This window comes from Oncorhynchus mykiss, chromosome 4 (genome assembly GCF_057628025.1).
Source record: "Oncorhynchus mykiss isolate SJ-2025 chromosome 4, ASM5762802v1, whole genome shotgun sequence".
NCBI lineage: Eukaryota > Metazoa > Chordata > Actinopteri > Salmoniformes > Salmonidae > Oncorhynchus > Oncorhynchus mykiss.
The window spans coordinates 22,365,416-22,384,987 of NC_143025.1; the positions used below are offsets into that span (position 1 = coordinate 22,365,416).

Here is a 19,572-nt window from a genome sequence, read left to right on the forward strand (position 1 = left end):
CAAGATACATCTCTCTGCCCTAACAATGGGAGTCATTGTCCACAAAGCAGCACAGCGGGCTGTCTTGCTCCTGCCTATCCATTCGTTGTATTGGTGGATACATCTAATTATTGTAATCCTCTTTTGAATATTCGATGAGGGTTGTTGACGTCAACCGACTGTATTCAATGGAGAGACGCTATGCTACTAGTCTCACAACATGAATACGCTTAGCGATCTCAACAACTCAGATATAGTGTTTTTTTAAATCAAAGTTGCAGGAATGTCACGTGTCCTGCTTATATCAGTACTCCCGTAAGAACTTAAGCATTACAAAACGTCTATTAGATCAAATAAACCTCACATAGCAAATAAGCCATACATTTTTTTGGTTACCAAATTCAACACTCATTGACCTCCATGCAAAAACTCCTTGCTTGGTGGGCGAAACAACGAAAAAACGCCACCTGCTGGAGGGAGACAGATTTTCCGCCAAGTTGGGTCTCTCCCTTTTTCTTCCTCTGATAATGCTCACCCCACGCAGCGTTGCAGTCACACTTGCAGCTCATTTTGGGTTTCAGTTACGAGGTGAAAACACCTGCTGCCACTAAAATCCAGAGTCCAATTCCAGAAGGGGAGATATGAAAAACGGCCTTCACCCAGATATTTAACTTCTACTGTTTGTGTCTCATCATAGATTTAGTGAACAAAATCAAACTACCTAGCTAAATTATCTAGCTAGGCTTTCATTACCCTTGTTTATTAAATAAAATCCAAAGGGGTTGCCAAGGGAATCTTTTTCAGTTGGCTACAATAATTCTTAACATTGTAGCTTGGTAAAGGTAGTTTATATTTGATCTATTTTACCAGGAACATTGATGTTTATTTCAAAATGTTTCATCCATCCTCATGAAATTGCATTTAAATGAATAGGCCTACAGAAAATATATTTTAATTCTAGTTCTGGTGATTCAATTCTAGTTCTTCTCATTCTACTAGTTCAATGGGTGCAACTGTAGATCATGACATCACAACTCAGAATATTTCATAAGATAGCTATGTTTATTGCAGAATGTTGAAGGTGTTCAGTATGTTTTCAGGAACAAATTAAATAAGTTGTTCATTCCTGGCGATGTGCTGTCATTAACCTGGAATTTAGAGAAGAATGAGCAGAATAAACTAGAGATAAAATGAAAATCTGAACAAAATGTCACACTTAATCCAAGACACATTCTAACAAATGACAGAGAAATCAAATTTTATATACCAGAATAATTCTGCTCATTTGGATGTTCACCCATTGGCATATTACTGGGCTCTCTGCAGTGTTCTGTTGTCCCTTGCTGGTGGCCTGCATGGGCCCTCACATTGAAGGTGGATGACATTGCATTTACAGTTTCACTGTGGGGACAATACATGTGGACAGAATCATAGGCAAAACCCTGGGGCTGCATGGATGATGGAGTAGGGCAAAGATAAGAGGCAACACCGTGAGTTGGGCTGTTGATCAGTGCATAGTGTGGAAGGACCACATCAGGGGCAGCCTGGCAGCAGCGATGGTCTGAGGGTTTGATTGGCATGTAGGCACCACTCATGGGGCAGAGGGTTTGAAAGAAGTTGGCACCACACATACGTATGTGATGGGAGCTGAACCGGGTCCCAAAGTCCTGGTGCATTGGCAAGTTGGCCTGGTCAGGGAGGTAGCCTTGCTCTTGCCCACGGCCAATCACAGTCCTAGATCCTCCTGGGCAAGCCACAGCTGTTGGCATCCCGGCCATAAACTCAGCGCGTGCCAGGTGGCAAGGTCTCCAGCTGCTACCACATGCTTCAGGTCTAACATCCTGGCACTCTGGCATGGCCGCAGTAGGCGCTGTGTTACATGGCCTTTGTGAATCTACAGGGATGATAATAAGAGGAGATGTGTTAGGAGGGTTAATGACACACAATATTAATTTTAACTTAAAGAAAATAAATAACAACATGAAGTGATGAACTACAATTGATACATTACGGTCAGTATGATATAAAAAAAGAGCATTCTATATTATCCTTCACAGCTATCTGCTATTCAACTGACCTGCTTCTCTGGACCAGCTGTGAATGAACTGGGGTTGTTGTGGTTGAACATACATCTGTGTCACTCCCATAATGCTTTGGGAGACCAATGGAATCATATATGGTGTTCTTCTGCTCTCCTCATTCACATGAAATGCTAGTGCATTCTGACCAGTGCACTGATGCATGTGCACTGATGCCTGGGTGAGAGGCAATGAAGGGGGTCTTGTTTCCTCCTGGGCCAAAAATGGGGGATGAAGCAGAGTGGCTGTTGTTTCCTGTGGAGCTGGTACAGATGGGTTTGGTAAACTGGGTGGCACAATAGGAGGGTACATTGATCGGAGGGCCTCTATTTCCTCTGCCTTGGAGGTCTTTGTTTCCTCTGGTTGTGAGATGGCTGGGCACATCACACTGGGGACTGTAATGGCTTGTGGCTTTGAGATAGATGGTGGGCTAAGCAATGGGAGGTCTCCACTTTCTTGAGCAATGGAAATCGTCGGGAGCACCAAACAGAGTGTATTAGCCTCCTGTCCAGCTGAAATCGGAGGATACACTAAACTAGAAGCACTTATTTCTTCTGCTGCTGAAACACCTGGTGGCATGAAGGTGGGTGTGCCCATAACATTGAAGCCTGTCATCTCATCTGACACCTTGGGTAAAATACCAAAGTTCACCCCATTCATTTGATCCACTATCATTTCATTCATGTAGGGGTTGTAGGCATTTGCATCAGGTAATGCTGTATTTACGTCCATGTGCTTGTAGAAAGAGTTGTCTCCAGGTGAAAGTGGATTCCAACCAAGTTGGGTTAAGACAGGCTTATTTCCACCACCAAAAAGCGGAGGGTCCTCAGTCACCACTAAGGGCGTGACCAATTTGGTGGCTGGCTGATCTTTGACCATTTGTGATGGGGCTATAGGCGGGGTCAAACAGTGTGTGCAGTCAGACTGGGCGTTGCCCGGTGCACCAGTGGCAGCACCACCAGCTGCTGCTCGAGCATTCCTAATTTTCTTACTGACTGATGAGTCTCTCTGAAACACTATGGTCTCTGGGACATTGTCTGACTGCACCACAATCATGTACTCACAGGGCACAGAAGGTGTCCTGATCAGAACAGCATTGGATATGAGATCGATCTCACTCAGTGGGACCCTCTCGAAGAGAGCTGACTCGGTTCGCCGGGTCCGGTCTGAAGCAGCAGAGTTGATGTCACAGTCAGCCGTCATGCAGTCGGTGCTGGATTTCCTGCGGAAGACGACTACATCATCGGTCTGCTCTGCTGAGATGGGGTGAGGGGACACGTTAGAGACACCTGTCTGCAGAAGGCTCTGAAGGCCATTGTCATTGAGGTATTGGCTTGCTAGGGAAGTTACTTCTGAAGCTTCAATTGAGTCTGATAGAACAGGCAATGTTGAGACGGTGTACAGAATGTCCTGGCTGTGGATCCAGGGTTGCTCAGCACCCTGCTCCTCCACTCCTGGAATACTGGGAAGGGTTGGGAAAATCCAGACCGGAGGGTGAACTCCACATGGTTGGACATATGGACCACCAGAAGAGACTGCTGTGGCACTTTCATTCTGAACTGCCAGTGGAGCAATCACAGTTCCAATGCCATGACTTGGTAACTTAGGCACTATAAAATTAAAACAAATATGATTGACTTGTCAGGTGTTCAATTGTAATTTCTTAAAAAGCCTGATTTGTAACAGAAACATGAATTAATGTATTTATTACAGTACTCTTCAGGTAAATGTTTTGGTGCCTGGGCATGGCCTTATCATTATGAACTATTATCTAGTTAGGCCTACCTTTAGTTGTATTGAATTCTCTCACGAGGGCTTTGATAGCAAGAGTTGGATTTTCTGTACACAACATAGCAAGAAAATATGTTACTTCAGTTTTCGCAACAGATTTCATCCTATGTTGAAAAAAACGAATGCTATTCTCCACAAACATGTATACCTGTCCTGAAGCGCAAGAGCTCAGCAAAGTACAACTGAGCAAACTGTGAGATGTAATCTGGCCGCCTTTTCACTACCGCCCGACTGAGGCCTTCCAAAAGCGTCCTCAAACCCGGAGGCACGTTGACTTTAGCGGGATAGCTGTAGGACATCTCGGCTTCAATGGAGCATCACCTCATAGAGAGAATTCTCCTGATGGGAAATACTATATCAATTAAATCAATCAAATGCATCTGCCTATATTAACGTATATAAAGAACCCGTCAGCTTCAGATACTTTTTATGTAGGTTGACTGTTTCAACTTTTGTCTGAAAAGTTGAACTTACTCTGCGAAGAAACTGTCCTCTTTTCAATTCCCGTATTACAAACGCAAAACAATATGATGTCAAATGACTTTACCAATAGAGGTAACAATGTAATAAAACGGTAAAACGAATTTCGAAATAAGCAGTTCGTCATAATAACGGGCGTGGTCCACATTGGAAAGGCATTATTATGCGTCAGCTTTAGATCACAATGCATGGCATCTGAACTTGCCTCCCGCCTCCTCCATATGGTGGCCAACTAATCAAAGAGTCTTTTTTTCTTCATATGGGCATAAATTAAACCACAAGACCGATGTTATCGGCATTACAATATACTGAACAAAAATATAAACGCAATATGCAACAATTTCAAACATTTTACTGAGTTACAGTTCATAATATAATACATTCATTAGGCCCTAATCTATGGATTCCACATGACTGGACAGGCAGGGGCGCAGCCATGGGTAGGTCTGGGAGGGCATAGGCCCACCCACTGGAGAGCCAGGCCCAGCCAATCAGAACTGTTTTTTACCCACAAAAAGGCTTTATTACAGACAGAAATACTCCTCCGAAAATATCAGGGATTTTTTATTTCAGCTCATGAAACCTGGGATCAACACTTTACATGTGGCGTTCATATTGTTGTTCAGTGTAGAAACAGCTCATTTGAAATGCTGGATTAATTGACAGTCCTTTATTGAACAGTTTGTAGATCTCTTTAGACACCACACAGGACCACCCTGTTACAATTGAACTATCTCCACATCATCCTCTACAACCCCACAACAAAGTGGATAGAGCACATTTCTAAGACAGAAATGTCCCATTTTTTTTGTTGGTATACATATAATGACATGAACTCATATCATTACATGTCATTCATTATAAGATACTTTGCTCTTACAGCTGTGGACTTACTTTATACCAGCACTTTATGGCCACACTCAGTAGTCAACACTTTTACATGACACCAAATCTTACATCCCTTTACACAATCACAGGAGAAGATGGGAGGTCACTGACGGACTTCAGTGTAGATGTAAAAAAAAAAAAGTGTTCATACCCATCCTTGAACATGAAAAAAAGAGTCCCACTTTAAATGAAACACAGCATATTGAAGCTTTCACAAGCCATTTACCCTAAGGACTATCTATGTAGATTATTCAGAACTCTTTCATAAGAATATGCCATTTTATATGAAGGGTGGAAAAGAGTTATTCTTAATTTAGCACGCACAAGATGTAAAGACTGTTTATATCACCCTTCATGTAGTATGAATTAAATACAGTTTAAATCACCCTTCACATGATTGGGGAGTCCCATTGGGCGGCGCACAATTGGCCCAGCATCGTCCGGGATTGGCCGTCATTGTAAACAAGAATTTGTTATTAACTTACTTGCCTAGTTAAATAAAGGTAAAATAACAAAATGAATGTAATGTGAATTAAATACCGTTTAAATCACACTTCATGTAGTATGAATTAAAGACCGTTGATATCACCCTTCATGTAGTATGAATTAAAGACCGTTGATATCACCCTTCATGTAGTATGAATTAAAGACTGTTGATATCACCCTTCATGTAGTATGAATTAAAGACCGTTGATATCACACTTCATGTAGTATGAATTAAAGACCGTTGATATCACACTTCATGTAGTATGAATTAAAGACCGTTGATATCACACTTCATGTAGTATGAATTAAAGACCGTTGATATCACCCTTCATGTAGTATGAATTAAAGACCGTTGATATCACCCTTCATGTAGTATGAATTAAAGACTGTTGATATCACCCTTCATGTAGTATGAATTAAAGACCGTTGATATCACACTTCATGTAGTATGAATTAAAGGCCGTTGATATCACACTTCATGTAGTATGAATTAAAGACCGTTGATATCACACTTCATGTAGTATGAATTAAAGACCGTTGATATCACCCTTCATGTAGTATGAATTTGCTAATGAAAGATTTGTGCTATGTAGTGCTTGTACAAGTAGTTAAGCATTTGTTATTCATTTGAAGTGGGACCAAAAAAAATGTAAACGAAGTTTGTGACAGCTAATCAAACTTCCATTGTAAAATGAGCACTCTTCTTGCTTGCTTTTTATTGCTTAGAGACCATACCTCAGAGTGGTTATAAAAACAGTGATACAATACCCTGCACTTTCAATTTAGTTTGTGACTGTCTTGAATGTTTCACTCATCATCAGTGTGGCCTGATAGAAAAGCCCGATCAAACTAAAATGACAGAATATTAAGCTTTAATGTCCAGTTTGTACAGTAACCTAAAACCTACCATGATTATTACAATGCCTGTAGTTAATAAGGACCTTGTTGGATTTTGTTAAAAACCAGAGTAAATATTAATATAAATGTGTTATGTTGTCACCAAAGTATCTCAGGAAAAAAATGTTCCGATTCATAGTACACAGCTGTAGAAAAGGATCTTTCAGGTCCTTGGGTCACTAATAATACCCCTGCCATTGCATGCATAGTGTGCAGATCGATGCCCACTGCCTGTAAACTAAAATAAATAATCTATAACATTGTTTGGATATTGCATTGTGCAAAAATGTTACAAAACATTTTAGAAGTACATGTTATTTGTAAGCTAATATGTGAATGTCAGAATGTAAAAGCAATTTTATAATATTCAGAATTCAAGGTACCTGACACTAATATTACAAGGTTTCACTGCATGGCATAGTACACTCTGTATGGCACGCTGCGTAATACAATACTACAAGGTAGCAGGCCACTAAGTACTTGTCCCATCATTTAGGGGGTTGTTGTCACCATAAAACTTCACTAATACTTTCTCATTGCAGAAAAAATGATCTATGTTTGTTGGCATCATGACAAGCAAAGTAGGGCCATTTAATCTAGGACACATTTCTGAAAAACCAGAGGCGATAATTGTATGGATATTGGTCAAAAAGAGGGTACTACAACAGCGACAACTAATACAATCAAGAACCTTTGTCTTGCCTTGTCACATGAGGCAAACACAAACAATTGGCAAATAACCATTTGATCACGATTATGGGTTGTAATCAAACATCTCTCGTACATGTCTTCCCAAGAACATGACAAGAACACAAAAGACAAGTTTACTTACTGTTTAACTGTATTGTTACTACCTGTAGTCAAGAAAACCTGACAATGAGAATAAGGTGTGCCTCTTCAAGAAGTATCCTATGTACCATTATGTATGGTCCAAAGAATGGAAGGAAGGTTTGCAGGGCTAAAACCCTCCACTAGATTAAGAAGAAAATGGTATTGACTATGAAATTGTATTTGGATGTGTAAAACATCTATCAGAAAAAGGGGGGGACACTATTTTGTCTGATGAGTCATACTGTGGTTTTGATTAGAAAATAGCCATGCTTCCTATATCATCAAGTGCACAGCTGGAGACGGAGTCGTTGCCTCATCATTATTCGTCCAGTGGTGGGCGGGGTCATTGGGGTACCACTTCCTTCAGCGTGGCCATGGCTGAGTGGATGCGCACGTGAAGTCTGTTCTCAAAGTCATAGCCTGCATAATCCTCCTGAGTGGCAGAGCACAGAACAAATGATGACTTCACAATCAGAATGGACTGTGTTACGTAGTCATTTCAAACCCAATTGGAAAACCCTAACCATTCATATACACGTCATCTGATAACTGTACCTTTGCCTGAAGCAGAAATGCTCTCCCTTTTCCCACCGTCTGGATAGAAACACAATGCAAAAAAAATCTCATTAGTCCATCGAGATAAATCCTTTAATACAATTTTGGACACAGACACCCACATACACACACAGATTGTCTGAGTTGGGATATTCTCACCTCTGGCTGGGCAAGCAGGACACATCCAAGCTCATAGCAGGAGTATGGCTGCACATAAGAGTTGGTTTGTCGACCAAACTCATCTCTGGCAGCCAGCTGGAACGACTAGATGGGAGGAGAAAGACCAAAGGAAAATCTAATTATATAATTGACCACAAATACATAGTGAGTTACATAATTAATTGTACCTGCATAAGATAATGTAATCACAGTACAATAATGTGCTCGGGAACAAATGACCTGGATGGCATCTTTATTATTTCCATGACATTTGTGGATGGAACCGAGAAGGAGGTTTTTCAGACCTCTGCACGATGCGTCATCCACACTCTGTAACACTGAAAAAAGAGGAGACAACGGACTCTATTTGACCTGTATTGTGGAAGTTCAGCGCAATCGGAAATCCCCTTTACATTTCTATCGCTCAATCTGAAAGCGATATTCAGCGATACAGACTGAACAAAGCCCAATGTCTCAAAGACAGAAATGGTCAAATACTTCACAACATTGGTCAGAAATGTTCAAATACCTCACAACATTTAGTACAGTGGTTTGCACCCCATTGTGTCAAAGGAAACTCCTTGACTTGGAGATCCCCCTCTGATAAAGATCCAGCCCTTACACTGATTCATGAGCTGCAGTTTGGAGGAGGAGCAGTTGGGCAGAGCCTTCCACAGGTACAGCACCTCTATGACCCCCAGAATGCACAGCTCTCTGGTGGGAGACATCTTCCTCAGTCTCTCTGCCTGCAGTAGGATGGGGGCAGAGAGGCCATGGTAGAGAAAGGGGGAGGGTTCATGGTTATTAGTTTCACAAAGAGTGGATAAAGATATGGTAAACACATCTGGTTGAAAATGACCCACCCGCTTGAGGGCAAACTGCTCAATCTGGTTGTTCTTCCTCTTGAACAGTTTCTGGACATCTTTGAAGACATCCTTGGCACCATCTAAGTCCCCTGCAGCTCCCTGACATACTTTACAGGGAGTGAGGGGGGGGTTAGAGTGTGAGATAATTTTGAGAAGATGATGAAGACGATGAGAATCAATGGTCCACACGTTCCTGGGGCAGTGGCTCTCTCACCTCCAGTCAGGTAGGCATAGTAACACTGTGACCATCGGGACTCATTCTTCAGCCTCTCAAATGACCTAAACGCATCCTCAAAGTTCATCTCGATCATACTGCACCAGCCTGAAGTCAAGACAAGACAAATGGATACATTCTGAATGAACTGAATGTACATGATGAGTGTCTGCATGTGTGGGTGCTCATTTGAAAGTAAGCATGAATGTCAGGGAAACATACCAATTTCATAGAGACACACGTGCTGGATCTCTCTTTGGTCTGATGCCAGCTCTAGTGCATCATGGAAGGACACCAGAGCACTGTTAATTTGGCACTGGAGATAGATGGGATAGAGATAGCATCACTTTACACAATTACGAGCTACTAGGGTCCTATAAAATCTGCATCGAGGAGAATGCGGATGGAATCACGGAATCCAGACAATCCAGACATGCATTGAACTTAGTAGGGAATCAACTAAATGTATTGAACATTTATTAATTTGCCCAGGTTTATCATAACACAAAGAGAATGCAACTTTCTAAATAGGCAAAGAGAATTCCCCGTCTGGGTATGTGCGGTGCACGCCACTTTGTGCAGCCATTAGCGATGATGCTAATGAAAAGTATTTTGGTAGATGGAAAGGCTTTCCTGAAATGTACAAAGTACCTGTCAGAATTACCTGTCAGAATTATATCATGATTATCTGTATAAATCCAGTGGGTACTTGTTTTGAAAACTCTACCAAACAACATTCTCTTGCAAGGTGAGTGCTGGAATTAAAGGGGCAACTATCTACATATCTAAAAAAATATATATAAAACAAATTCAAGACCTCAAAAGTAGTCTCCTGATGTGGTTTAAGCATTGTTGTGGACTTAGAATATCAAATGTAGCTGTTTTTCTGTTTAAAAAAGTGTGATTTTGAGAGTGAAAACCAGGGGAAAATGGAGAGAGAAAGAGAACCAGAGAAAATGAAATTTGGGAAAAAGCTAAATGTAATTAGGCAAATAATCTAATGGATTTTATAGAGCCCTAATCTACTAAGACCTACAACAATTTACTGTATTGTACAACGCTAAGCGGCAACAGACTGTTATTTCACAGTCAGATGACCCCATCATGCTCACCTCTAATCTCTGAACCCGTCCTTTAAAGAACATGAAGAGGGAGGAATTGGGGTAGACCACAGCCTTCCTCTGGAGAATGGCCTTGGCCTCTTCCAGGCCTGCCTGAGTGTCAGAACCATCCAGAGCAAAGAAAGGCAGCACTACTGTGTGGTACCACAGGAGGGCCAATCTGGGCAGAGGAGAGAGGAAGCAATCAGGTTTATTTGTGAGACAATACTAGATGTTTTTATTAAAATATTGATTACTGTACATTCAAGTTTGCTAGATAGTTAATATGAAACATTGACTTTCTTGACAAAGAAAAGCGTTGTAAAGATGGCATATAGAACAAAATTGCACCCCACTCCAGTCATTTGGTAAAACACCATCTCAATTTCATAAATAGCAAATGGTAGTTTCTGTCTCAGTTTCTGTTATGTCTTTTGTCTAATGCAGCTGTTTTACTGGGATCATTTATTCTAAGTCCACAGGGCCTTTTTTCACCACTAGCCATTCTAATAAGCACGTGATTACCGCTATTCTCAGGTCTACCTACTTCTTACGTCACGAGTATTCACCATTCAACTGCCACTGACAGCATGTAATTGTACTTAATGTTTCCTCAATTCTCTATGACATCAAATATTCCCATTTGACATATTTGACTAACTAACACCTGTCCCTGGTTGCATGTATTATACAATGAATAAATACCCTATGATTATAATATGCCATTATGATACTACAGATATTACAGAACAGATGGCCATGTATGAGACAACAGGAACAAGCACTGTGCCAAGAGCAGAATAAGCAGAATAACACAACACGTCACCCCCAATCAAATCAACATCAAGACCTGTGCTCTGCTTTTCTATCAAACGATGACATCATATCTACGTATAGCAGCTCACTCAAGCAGTAAAAAGAACTGACAGTGACCTGAACATTATGAACTGTTGGGAACTGACTTTTAAACTTGAAAATATGAAATATCCTTATGCATGGCACAGATGCAGAGAGGGGAACTCTCTCTGAGGAGACTCAGTATAGGAGAAAGAGTTAAGTATCAGTGCTTGTGTGAATGTCTTTTGTCTTATACAGTTGGGTGGGTTTAAACTTTACTAATCGTCTGTGAGTTTTACTAGGTTCATCTAGAACCTAGCAGAACATAATCTCTTTCCTTCTCTCATTACTTGAAGGTCATTCCCTTCAGTTATGAGTAAGGCCTCGATTCAATCCGTAAGCACTTCAGTTCAGCGTTATAACGTGATTGAAATGTAAAGGTAATTTCCGATTGAGCTGAAGCATATATGAGAGTACCAGCTGTTCTGGATGACTGTGTGATAACGCTTTCGATAGCCGATGTGAGTAAGACCTTACAACAGGTCAACATTCACAAATCAGCAGGGCCAGACAGATTACCAGGATGTGTACTCAAAGCATGGGCGGACCAACTGGCGAGTGTCTTCATTGACATTTTCAACCTCTTTCTGATGAGTCTGTAATACCTACATGTTTCAAGCAAACCACCATAGTCCCTGTGCCCAAGGAACCAAAGGTAACCTGCATAAATGATTACCGCCCCATAGCAGTCACGTCGGTAGCCATGAAGTGCTTTGAAAGGCTGGTCATGACTCACATCAACAGTATCATCCTGGATACCCTAGACCCACTCCAATTAGTTTACCACCCCAACAGATCCACAGATGACACAATCTCAAATCGCACTCCACACTTCCCTTTCCCACCTGGACAAAAGGCACACCTATGTGAGAATGCTGTTCATTGACTACAGCTCAGCGTTCAACACCATAGTGCCCACAAAGCTCATCACTAAGCTAAGGACCCTGGGACTAAATACCTCACTCTGCAACTGGATCCTGGACTTCCTGACTGGCCATCCCCAGGTGGTAAGGGTAGGCAACAACACGTCTGCCACGCTGGTACTCAACAAGGGGGCCCCTCAGGGGTGCGTGCTCAGTCCCCTCCTGTACTCCCTGTTCACCCATGACTGTGTGGCCAAATATGACTCCAACACCATCATTAAGTTTGTTGATGACACAACAATGGTAGGCCTGATTACCGACAACAATGAGACAGCCTATAGGGAGGAGGTCAAAAACCTGGCTGTGTGTTGCCAGAACAACAACCTCTCCTTCAATGTGAGCAAGACAAAGGAGCTGATCGTGGACTACAGGAAAAGGTGGGCCGAACAGGCCCCCATCAACATCAACAGGGCTGTAATGGAGCAGTTCGAGAGTTTCAAGTTCCTTGGTGTCCACATCACCAACGAACTATCATGGTCCAAACACACCAAGACAGTCGTGAAGAGGGCACGACAAAACTTTTCCCCCTCAGGAGACTGAAAAGATTTGGCACGTGCCCCCAGATCCTCAAATAGTTCTACAGCTGCACCACCGAGAGCATCCTGACCGGTTGCATCACCGCCCGGTATGGCAACTGCTCGGTATCTGACCATAATGCGCTACAGAAGGTAGTGCGTACGGCCCAGTACATCACTGGGGCCAAACTTCCTGCCATCCAGGACCTATATAATAGTAGGTGTCAGAGGAAAGCCCAAAAATTGTCAGAGACTCCAGTCACCCAGGTCATAGACGCACGGCAAGCGGTACCGGAGTGCCAAGTCTAATACCAAAAGGCTCCTTAACAGCTTCTACCCCCAATCCATAAGACTGCTGAACAATGAATCAAATGGCCAGCGGACTATTTACATTGACACTCCCCCTCCATTTGTTTTGTACATTGCTGCTACTCGCTGTTTATTATCTATGCATAGTCACTTCACCCCTACCTACCCCCACCCCTATGTGCAAATTACCTCAACTAACCTGTAGCCCTGCACATTGACTCGGTACCGGTACCCCCTGTATATAGACTTATTATTGTTATGTTATTCTGTTACTTTTTATTATTTCTTACTTTAGTTTATTTGGTAAATATTTTCTTCACTATTCTTGAACTGCACTGTTGGTTAAGGGCTTGTAAGTATGCATTTCACGGTAAGGTCTACACTCGTTGTATTCGGCACAAGTGACAAATAAAGTTTGATTTGGGAATATTGCCTTTAAATGTCAATCGCACTACAAAGCAGATCTTCAGCGCTACGGATTGAATCGAATCCTAAGTCTATCTCTAGCGCTCCCTCTGTCTTTCCTTGCACTTCAGCCCTCTAAGAAGTGATTTAATACTCATACTCACGTAGCTAGCGGGGCCTTCATGTCCTTACTCTCACTGGCATACATGAGGGAGGACAGACCCTGGAGACGGTCGCCAGGGAAACCCAGCAGGTTGATGATCTTGAGCAGGTGTGGTGGTACCATGGAGATGCAGAGATGGAAGAGGCCGTAGCCGAAGCTGACGGAGCCCTTGAGTCGGTCCAGGGCCTCTGCAGTCACAGCACCCTCCACTGGGGTGTTGTGGTTGGCCTGGTCTGAGGATAGATCCTCCTCATGGGAGGAACAGCGCCTCACGCAGGTCTCCTGCAGCTGACTGATGTCACTGTGGCACTTATTGTACATCTTCCAGGCCTTACGGAGGATCCAGCCTCCTTTGATGTACGCTGTTGAGGAGAAGATACTGTACGAGTCAATCCAGTCAAATCCAGTTAACTCTCATGATTCCTATTTTACTTGCAGATGTTTCCCAAAATTAGTAGACTGGAAATAATCATATTACATATAATTAAATAGAAAATGTATGAAAACAATACATACTGCATTGCCATCAAGCAAGCTACAGTACATCAGTAACTGAATGATTGTGGATTCAACAAATGATACATTACATGCGAGCTCCTGCTTGATGAAGGAGAGCACAGCGAGGTAGACCTGGCAGTCGGCCACAATGATCTGTCGCTGCAGGCGGTCCACAACCACGACCCCTGACCTCTGGGACTCCAACTGACAGAAAAAAAACACACAGTAGTCTGGTAATTCTCTGATCAACACTCAGCTAAACCATCAGCCATTCCAGCTACGTAATGAAGAAGCCCCCTGTGTTGATCATAAACAGGTCTCCATTCTATTGCTTCGTTACTAATTACATTGAGTGTGGGATTGGCGTGATCTCATAGTTGCCAATATCATTAAGCTCAATATAGAAGATCTTGACTTTGATTATTGATACTGATACAGCTGGAAACAATGTGATGGTGTATAACCAGCAGAAATCAAGACAGAAGTATGCATGTTACATGACCAATCCCACTGGGCACGTCCCAATGTCTATTTCACATTGGTTCAATGTATTTTCCTTGAAATAACGTGGAAACAGCGTTGATTCAATCAGTGTGTGCCGAGTGGAATGTTGGGATATCCTAAACATAAATGCTCCATGTAAACAAAACCTCTCTGCCTGTCTGTCTGTAATCAGTCACCCACTCACACTCTTCTTGATCTTGTTCCTGATTGTCTCTATGACGCCAACGTTGTCACTCTCACACAGCTTCTCTGTGGTCCTCAGGTCGTCACACGCCGTCTGCATCTTCTCCTCCTCAAAGGTCATCATGGCATTCTGCAACATCACACACACAACAACAACAAACCCATTGGAGCTTTTCAGCTAACGCTGGCACAGAGAAAACACTCATGCAAGTAATTAAAGAAATAAGTACCTGATTTTCATTTTGATTTCATTGGGGTGTATTGTGAACAAATGTGCGGTAATCGGATTGAAGGAGGGTTATAACACAGGGGTTACGCAATGGTATCACAAAGCAGGCTCAGGACAAAGAGCTCTTTCTAGGCCATAGCACACGTTGAAACACTGACAACCAGAATCTATTGTGTGTATCTGTGTGATACGTTTGAGACCCACACTCTGGCTTGGTCAAGAATCTCTTTGTTCAGTTGCCTTTTATCAAACTGTCAGTCAAAGACATGCAATGTATGCCCTCATCCTTATATAAATATGTAGTTTTAATTTCAGATGAATTGAATGCTTTTTCAGTGTGAGGCCCTCTATGCATCAGTGGCCTGTTTGTGTTGTCATTGACCCATCCCCACACACTATCCTTCCAAGCGTTTTTTATTGCATGGGAGAGCAGAGGAGGATGACATTATCTCTCGCTTCATGGTGCTCCAACTCTGACATGAGGGGCAGTGACGGGGTCTGTTTCGTGACCATGCTGCAGAAAATCCCCCCCCCCCCCCACCCAGGGAGACAAACACATCACTGCAGCAGAGAGATAGCGAAAATGCAAAATGCGTTTGATAAGCTGAAGATGCATCCATTATGGTAATGTATAAATGAGGGGAAATGGACAATAGTGGTCACGACGATGTAATCCATTACACAAATTGGGTCACGTCAAGTCCTGACACCTCATCTAACTTACGCAGTGCATTGTATGGTTTATGATGGTGTAACGTTGCACACTAATATTGTTAGGATGAGTAATTACATTTGCCCCGTCTCTTGTAGCTTGCATGCTTGTAGTGATGTCATGAGAGAGAATGTCAGTAGAGGTAGGATGTGAACCACCACCAGGGAAGTAAGCTAGAGGTTATTGCAACCAAGGGGTCATGACAAAACACCTGTCCTGCAGTCAAGACGCAGTCTGAGGAAACTCACCAGGAAGCTGACAAAACTGGCCCCAAAGCTCATCAGTGGACTGTGAGTCCTGAAGAGAAAGGACAACATAGAGTTATTTTATTTCACCTTTATTTAACCAGGTAGGCTAGTTGAGAACAAGTTCTAATTTACAACTGCGACCTGGCCAAGATAAACCAAAGCAGTGCAACACAAACAACAACACATAGTTACACATGGAATAAACAAACATACAGTTAATAATACAATAGAAAAAGTCTATATACAGTGTGTGCAAATGAGGTAGGATAACAGAGGTAAGGCAATAAATAGGCCATAGTGGCGAAATAATTACAATATAACAATTAAACACTGGAGTGATAGATGTGAAGAAGATGAGTGTACAAGTAGAGATACTTGGGTGCAAAGGAGCAAAATAAATAAAATAGATAACAGTATGGGGATGAGGTAGTTGGATGGGCTAATTACAGATGGGCTATGTACAGGTGCAGTGATCTGTGAGCTGCTCTGACAGCTGGTGCTTAAAGCTAGTGAGGGGGATATGAGTCTCAAGCTTCAATGATTTTTACAGTACGTTCCAGTCATTGGCAGCAGAGAACTGGAAAGCGGTCGAAGGAGGAATTGGCTTTGGGGGTGACCAGTGAAATATACCTGCTGGAGTGCGTGCTATGGGTGGGTACTGCTATGGAAGGGAGCGATAGACACAGAAGCTGCATTTAGACAGGCAGCCCAATTCTGAAAATTATTTGATGTGAAAAGATCTGTTGACCAATTAGTGGGGGGAAAAAAAATCTGAATTTGGCTGCCTGTGTAAACGCAGCCAGAGAGACACTTACTTCTGCCTCATACCGAACATAATTCAAGAAAGCAGAGAAAAGATAACCAGTGCACTTGAGTATCGACTAGGTAAAGGTTATGTTACTAATGATAACTAACTAAAGGTAACAATATCATAACTGATTATCAATAATCATTACTGAAATTGTTATAACAATAACCATGCACATCTTCCCCACTACTAAGAACCAGATCTGTTTCACACAGTGCTATACTGAGGGACATTCAGTCCGTTCCTCTGTCTCAGCATCATCAGCGACTCATGGAGGGAGAAAGGCTTGATTAACCAGAAAGCTAAAATTAGCACAGTAAGTGGCAGTTTCTCCCGTTGGCACAAACAGAGCTGGATTGCAGTGAGTGCAGTGTACTACCCTTCCATTTCTCAGTCACCATTACCCATTCAACTGTTGTTTGGAATGTCAGGGCCAGGCTGGAGTGCAGAGACTACTATTTAATTTCCTGTTTTGGGGTTAGGCTATGAATGGGGATAGTTTCAAGAGACAAGGATAGATTTACATTTAGACACAAATGTAGACTTTCATTATGTTAAACCAAGTCAGTAGCATTCATCTGCAGATTTAAGATGAAATAAAGCAAATCATACATAATCACAGCCACAGGTGCAAACACAATTTAAAGGACAATTATGCCTAACCATGGTCATACCCTGTTTGGTACCAGTGAGTTCTGCCAAAGAGAACAATAATGGCCTTTGTGTTGGACTTGGACAGTGTGTTTGGGGAATTACTGATGGCCACTGAGACTATAATGCTGTAATGGTACCAAAGCCTTGTATAGGCCTAGAATATAAAATTGCCTGTAAGGCTCTGATGGATACCGTCTCTAAGCAAATATGCTGAGCTCTGATGTTTTATCAATATTTCTGTCCAACCTTCAATTTGCCAGGGGTTAAATTTGTAGAAACTACCATGCAAATCCATAATAATGCCTCAAGGTGATCATGCATCTGTCATGATTGCATAGGTAAAGAAATGTGATGCACCTATACCTACATACTGTAGGATCAGTGATCACCTCAAGTTGGGAGGGTTAATACAAGTATTTGAACAGGGCCTTGAAAACAGGTTGGTACAGTTAGTCTGATGTTTGAGCACACAAAGGCACACCCTTTAAATGAATCACCTGTGCAATTCAAATAATTATGTAGCCTAATACAGGGTTTCCCAAACTCGGTCCTGGGTGCAAGTTTTGTTTTTTTCCCTAGGACTACTCAGCTGATTCAAATAACCAAAGCTTGATGGTGAGTTGGTTATTTGAATGAGCGTTGTAGCTAGCGCTAGAGCAAAAACCAAAACGGGGGGGCGAGTTTGGGAAAGTCTGGCCTAATAGGCCTGCTGTGGGCAATGAGATCTGATGACCAAATATTACTATAGGCTACATTTTATGAAATTATGAAAAGCAGGAAAAGTATCTCACCTGTATTTTCTGAAAAGCTCGTCGCTCTCCTTGAATCCGTTGTTGAGAAGCATGTTGATACCTTGAAGAGCGAGCTCAGCGTCGTCTATGTGCTCAGCTTTCTCCTCTACCTGCTGCTGCTTGGACTGCTCTGGGCCCGCCATTGTTTATGCCTATCGTCTGCTGAATATAATGAATCAATTCAACACAGGCCAAAATGTGGTGTCAAAATTATTATTCCCCGTAGACTATCCCACATTGGTTATTGATGATGGGACTGCGCCGACATATCCTTGCCAATGAGGTAAGAGACGCGTCTTTTCGGGCAAAATTCTGAAGCTGTAACACCGGTAAATTACTAATCGGCGCGCATCCAAGGTTCGTCCAAATGCACCAAAGGCACTATTTACATGCCATTTCTGTGATTAAAATAGGTGTACATTCATCCAGACGTTTTGCTGTCTTGTCTGCCGCACGCGAAGGTCGTCGTCAGTCGAAAAAATGGTTGTCGTCATAACGTAGGCTATAGCTTTGGGCTAGGTATGTATAGGCTCTGGGAGGTTCCAAAGATGAAACCTGCTGTGGCAAATCAGCATCCTGCCATTGCACCGTCTGCTAGCCCTGCCTGCGACTGCTTCCCATTTCCTCTCATCAGTACCTTTTCCAAATATGTCCTGCTCTGCCTCCAGAGTCCAATCCTCAGAGCAGATTTTACGACAGCAACAACCTTTCACCTCACAGCCAGCCAATAAGCGGGCACTTGACTGCGAGCTTCAGAACAACAGCAGTGCACTGTCACATTAGAGCAGACGCCTACAAACCTCATCGTTGAAAGGAAAAAAATCATATTTAGCAAGAAGACATGCAGCTTGCAAAAACTAGGAAAGATATCCTCAGCATAATGTGCAAACGTGCATAACTTCAGTTTATTTCAACTCCCAGATTTGAGTTTAGAATAAAACAATATATATATATATATATATGGGAAAGGTGGGAAAGGTGTGGGAAAGGTGGATACATAATATATATATATGGGAAAGGTGGGAAAGGCTTGCAATTCCCACAAGAATTGCAAGCACAGGCTGGTGCCGGTGTGATGTGCAGTGAGGTATGTGACAAGGGTGTATACCCAACTAGGGGAATAATAAACAAACTGAAAGGGATCCAGTATATTGAAGCATTTTATCATGTTTTATATGATGTGCAAGATGTAGATAAAGACAGAGTGGAGAGAGAGAGTGTGCGTAAGAGAGAGAGAGAGGATGTTGTCTGGACTCTGCAGTCCATGGTCACAGTATGAGCTAAGCCCAGACATGCATTAGACATACATTTTTGCACCCTGCACAAATAAAGGATGTGTGCCAGGCCAGGGGGTCCTAGCTTTGTGCAGAATTAACCTCAGTAGACCGTAGCAGTCAGCCTGGGAGGAG

The 19,572-nt window shown here is 42.4% G+C and overlaps 2 protein-coding genes across 2 annotated transcripts; both read right to left on the bottom strand.

Annotated features, from left to right (window-relative positions):
- Positions 1–1,029: 1,029 nt before the first annotated feature.
- Positions 1,030–4,416, bottom strand: LOC110521522 (uncharacterized). The gene is made up of 5 exons (XM_090231513.1): positions 4,323–4,416; positions 3,997–4,187; positions 3,843–3,896; positions 2,057–3,667; positions 1,030–1,873 (listed from the first exon to the last, which is right to left on the bottom strand). The coding sequence occupies exons 2-5, from the start codon at positions 4,145–4,147 to the stop codon at positions 1,239–1,241; spliced, it is 2,451 nt and encodes an 816-aa protein (XP_090087639.1). The 5' UTR covers positions 4,148–4,187; positions 4,323–4,416; the 3' UTR covers positions 1,030–1,238.
- A 567-nt stretch (positions 4,417–4,983) lies between these two features.
- LOC110521523 (tetratricopeptide repeat protein 39C) lies at positions 4,984–18,936 on the bottom strand. The gene is made up of 14 exons (XM_021599123.3): positions 18,164–18,936; positions 15,911–15,959; positions 14,723–14,851; positions 14,124–14,238; positions 13,538–13,898; positions 10,337–10,505; positions 9,447–9,540; positions 9,225–9,332; positions 9,008–9,117; positions 8,767–8,890; positions 8,385–8,482; positions 8,145–8,249; positions 7,986–8,024; positions 4,984–7,863 (listed from the first exon to the last, which is right to left on the bottom strand). Exons 1-14 carry the CDS (start codon positions 18,304–18,306, stop codon positions 7,774–7,776), a joined length of 1,734 nt encoding a protein of 577 aa, XP_021454798.1. The 5' UTR covers positions 18,307–18,936; the 3' UTR covers positions 4,984–7,773.
- Positions 18,937–19,572: the final 636 nt, after the last annotated feature.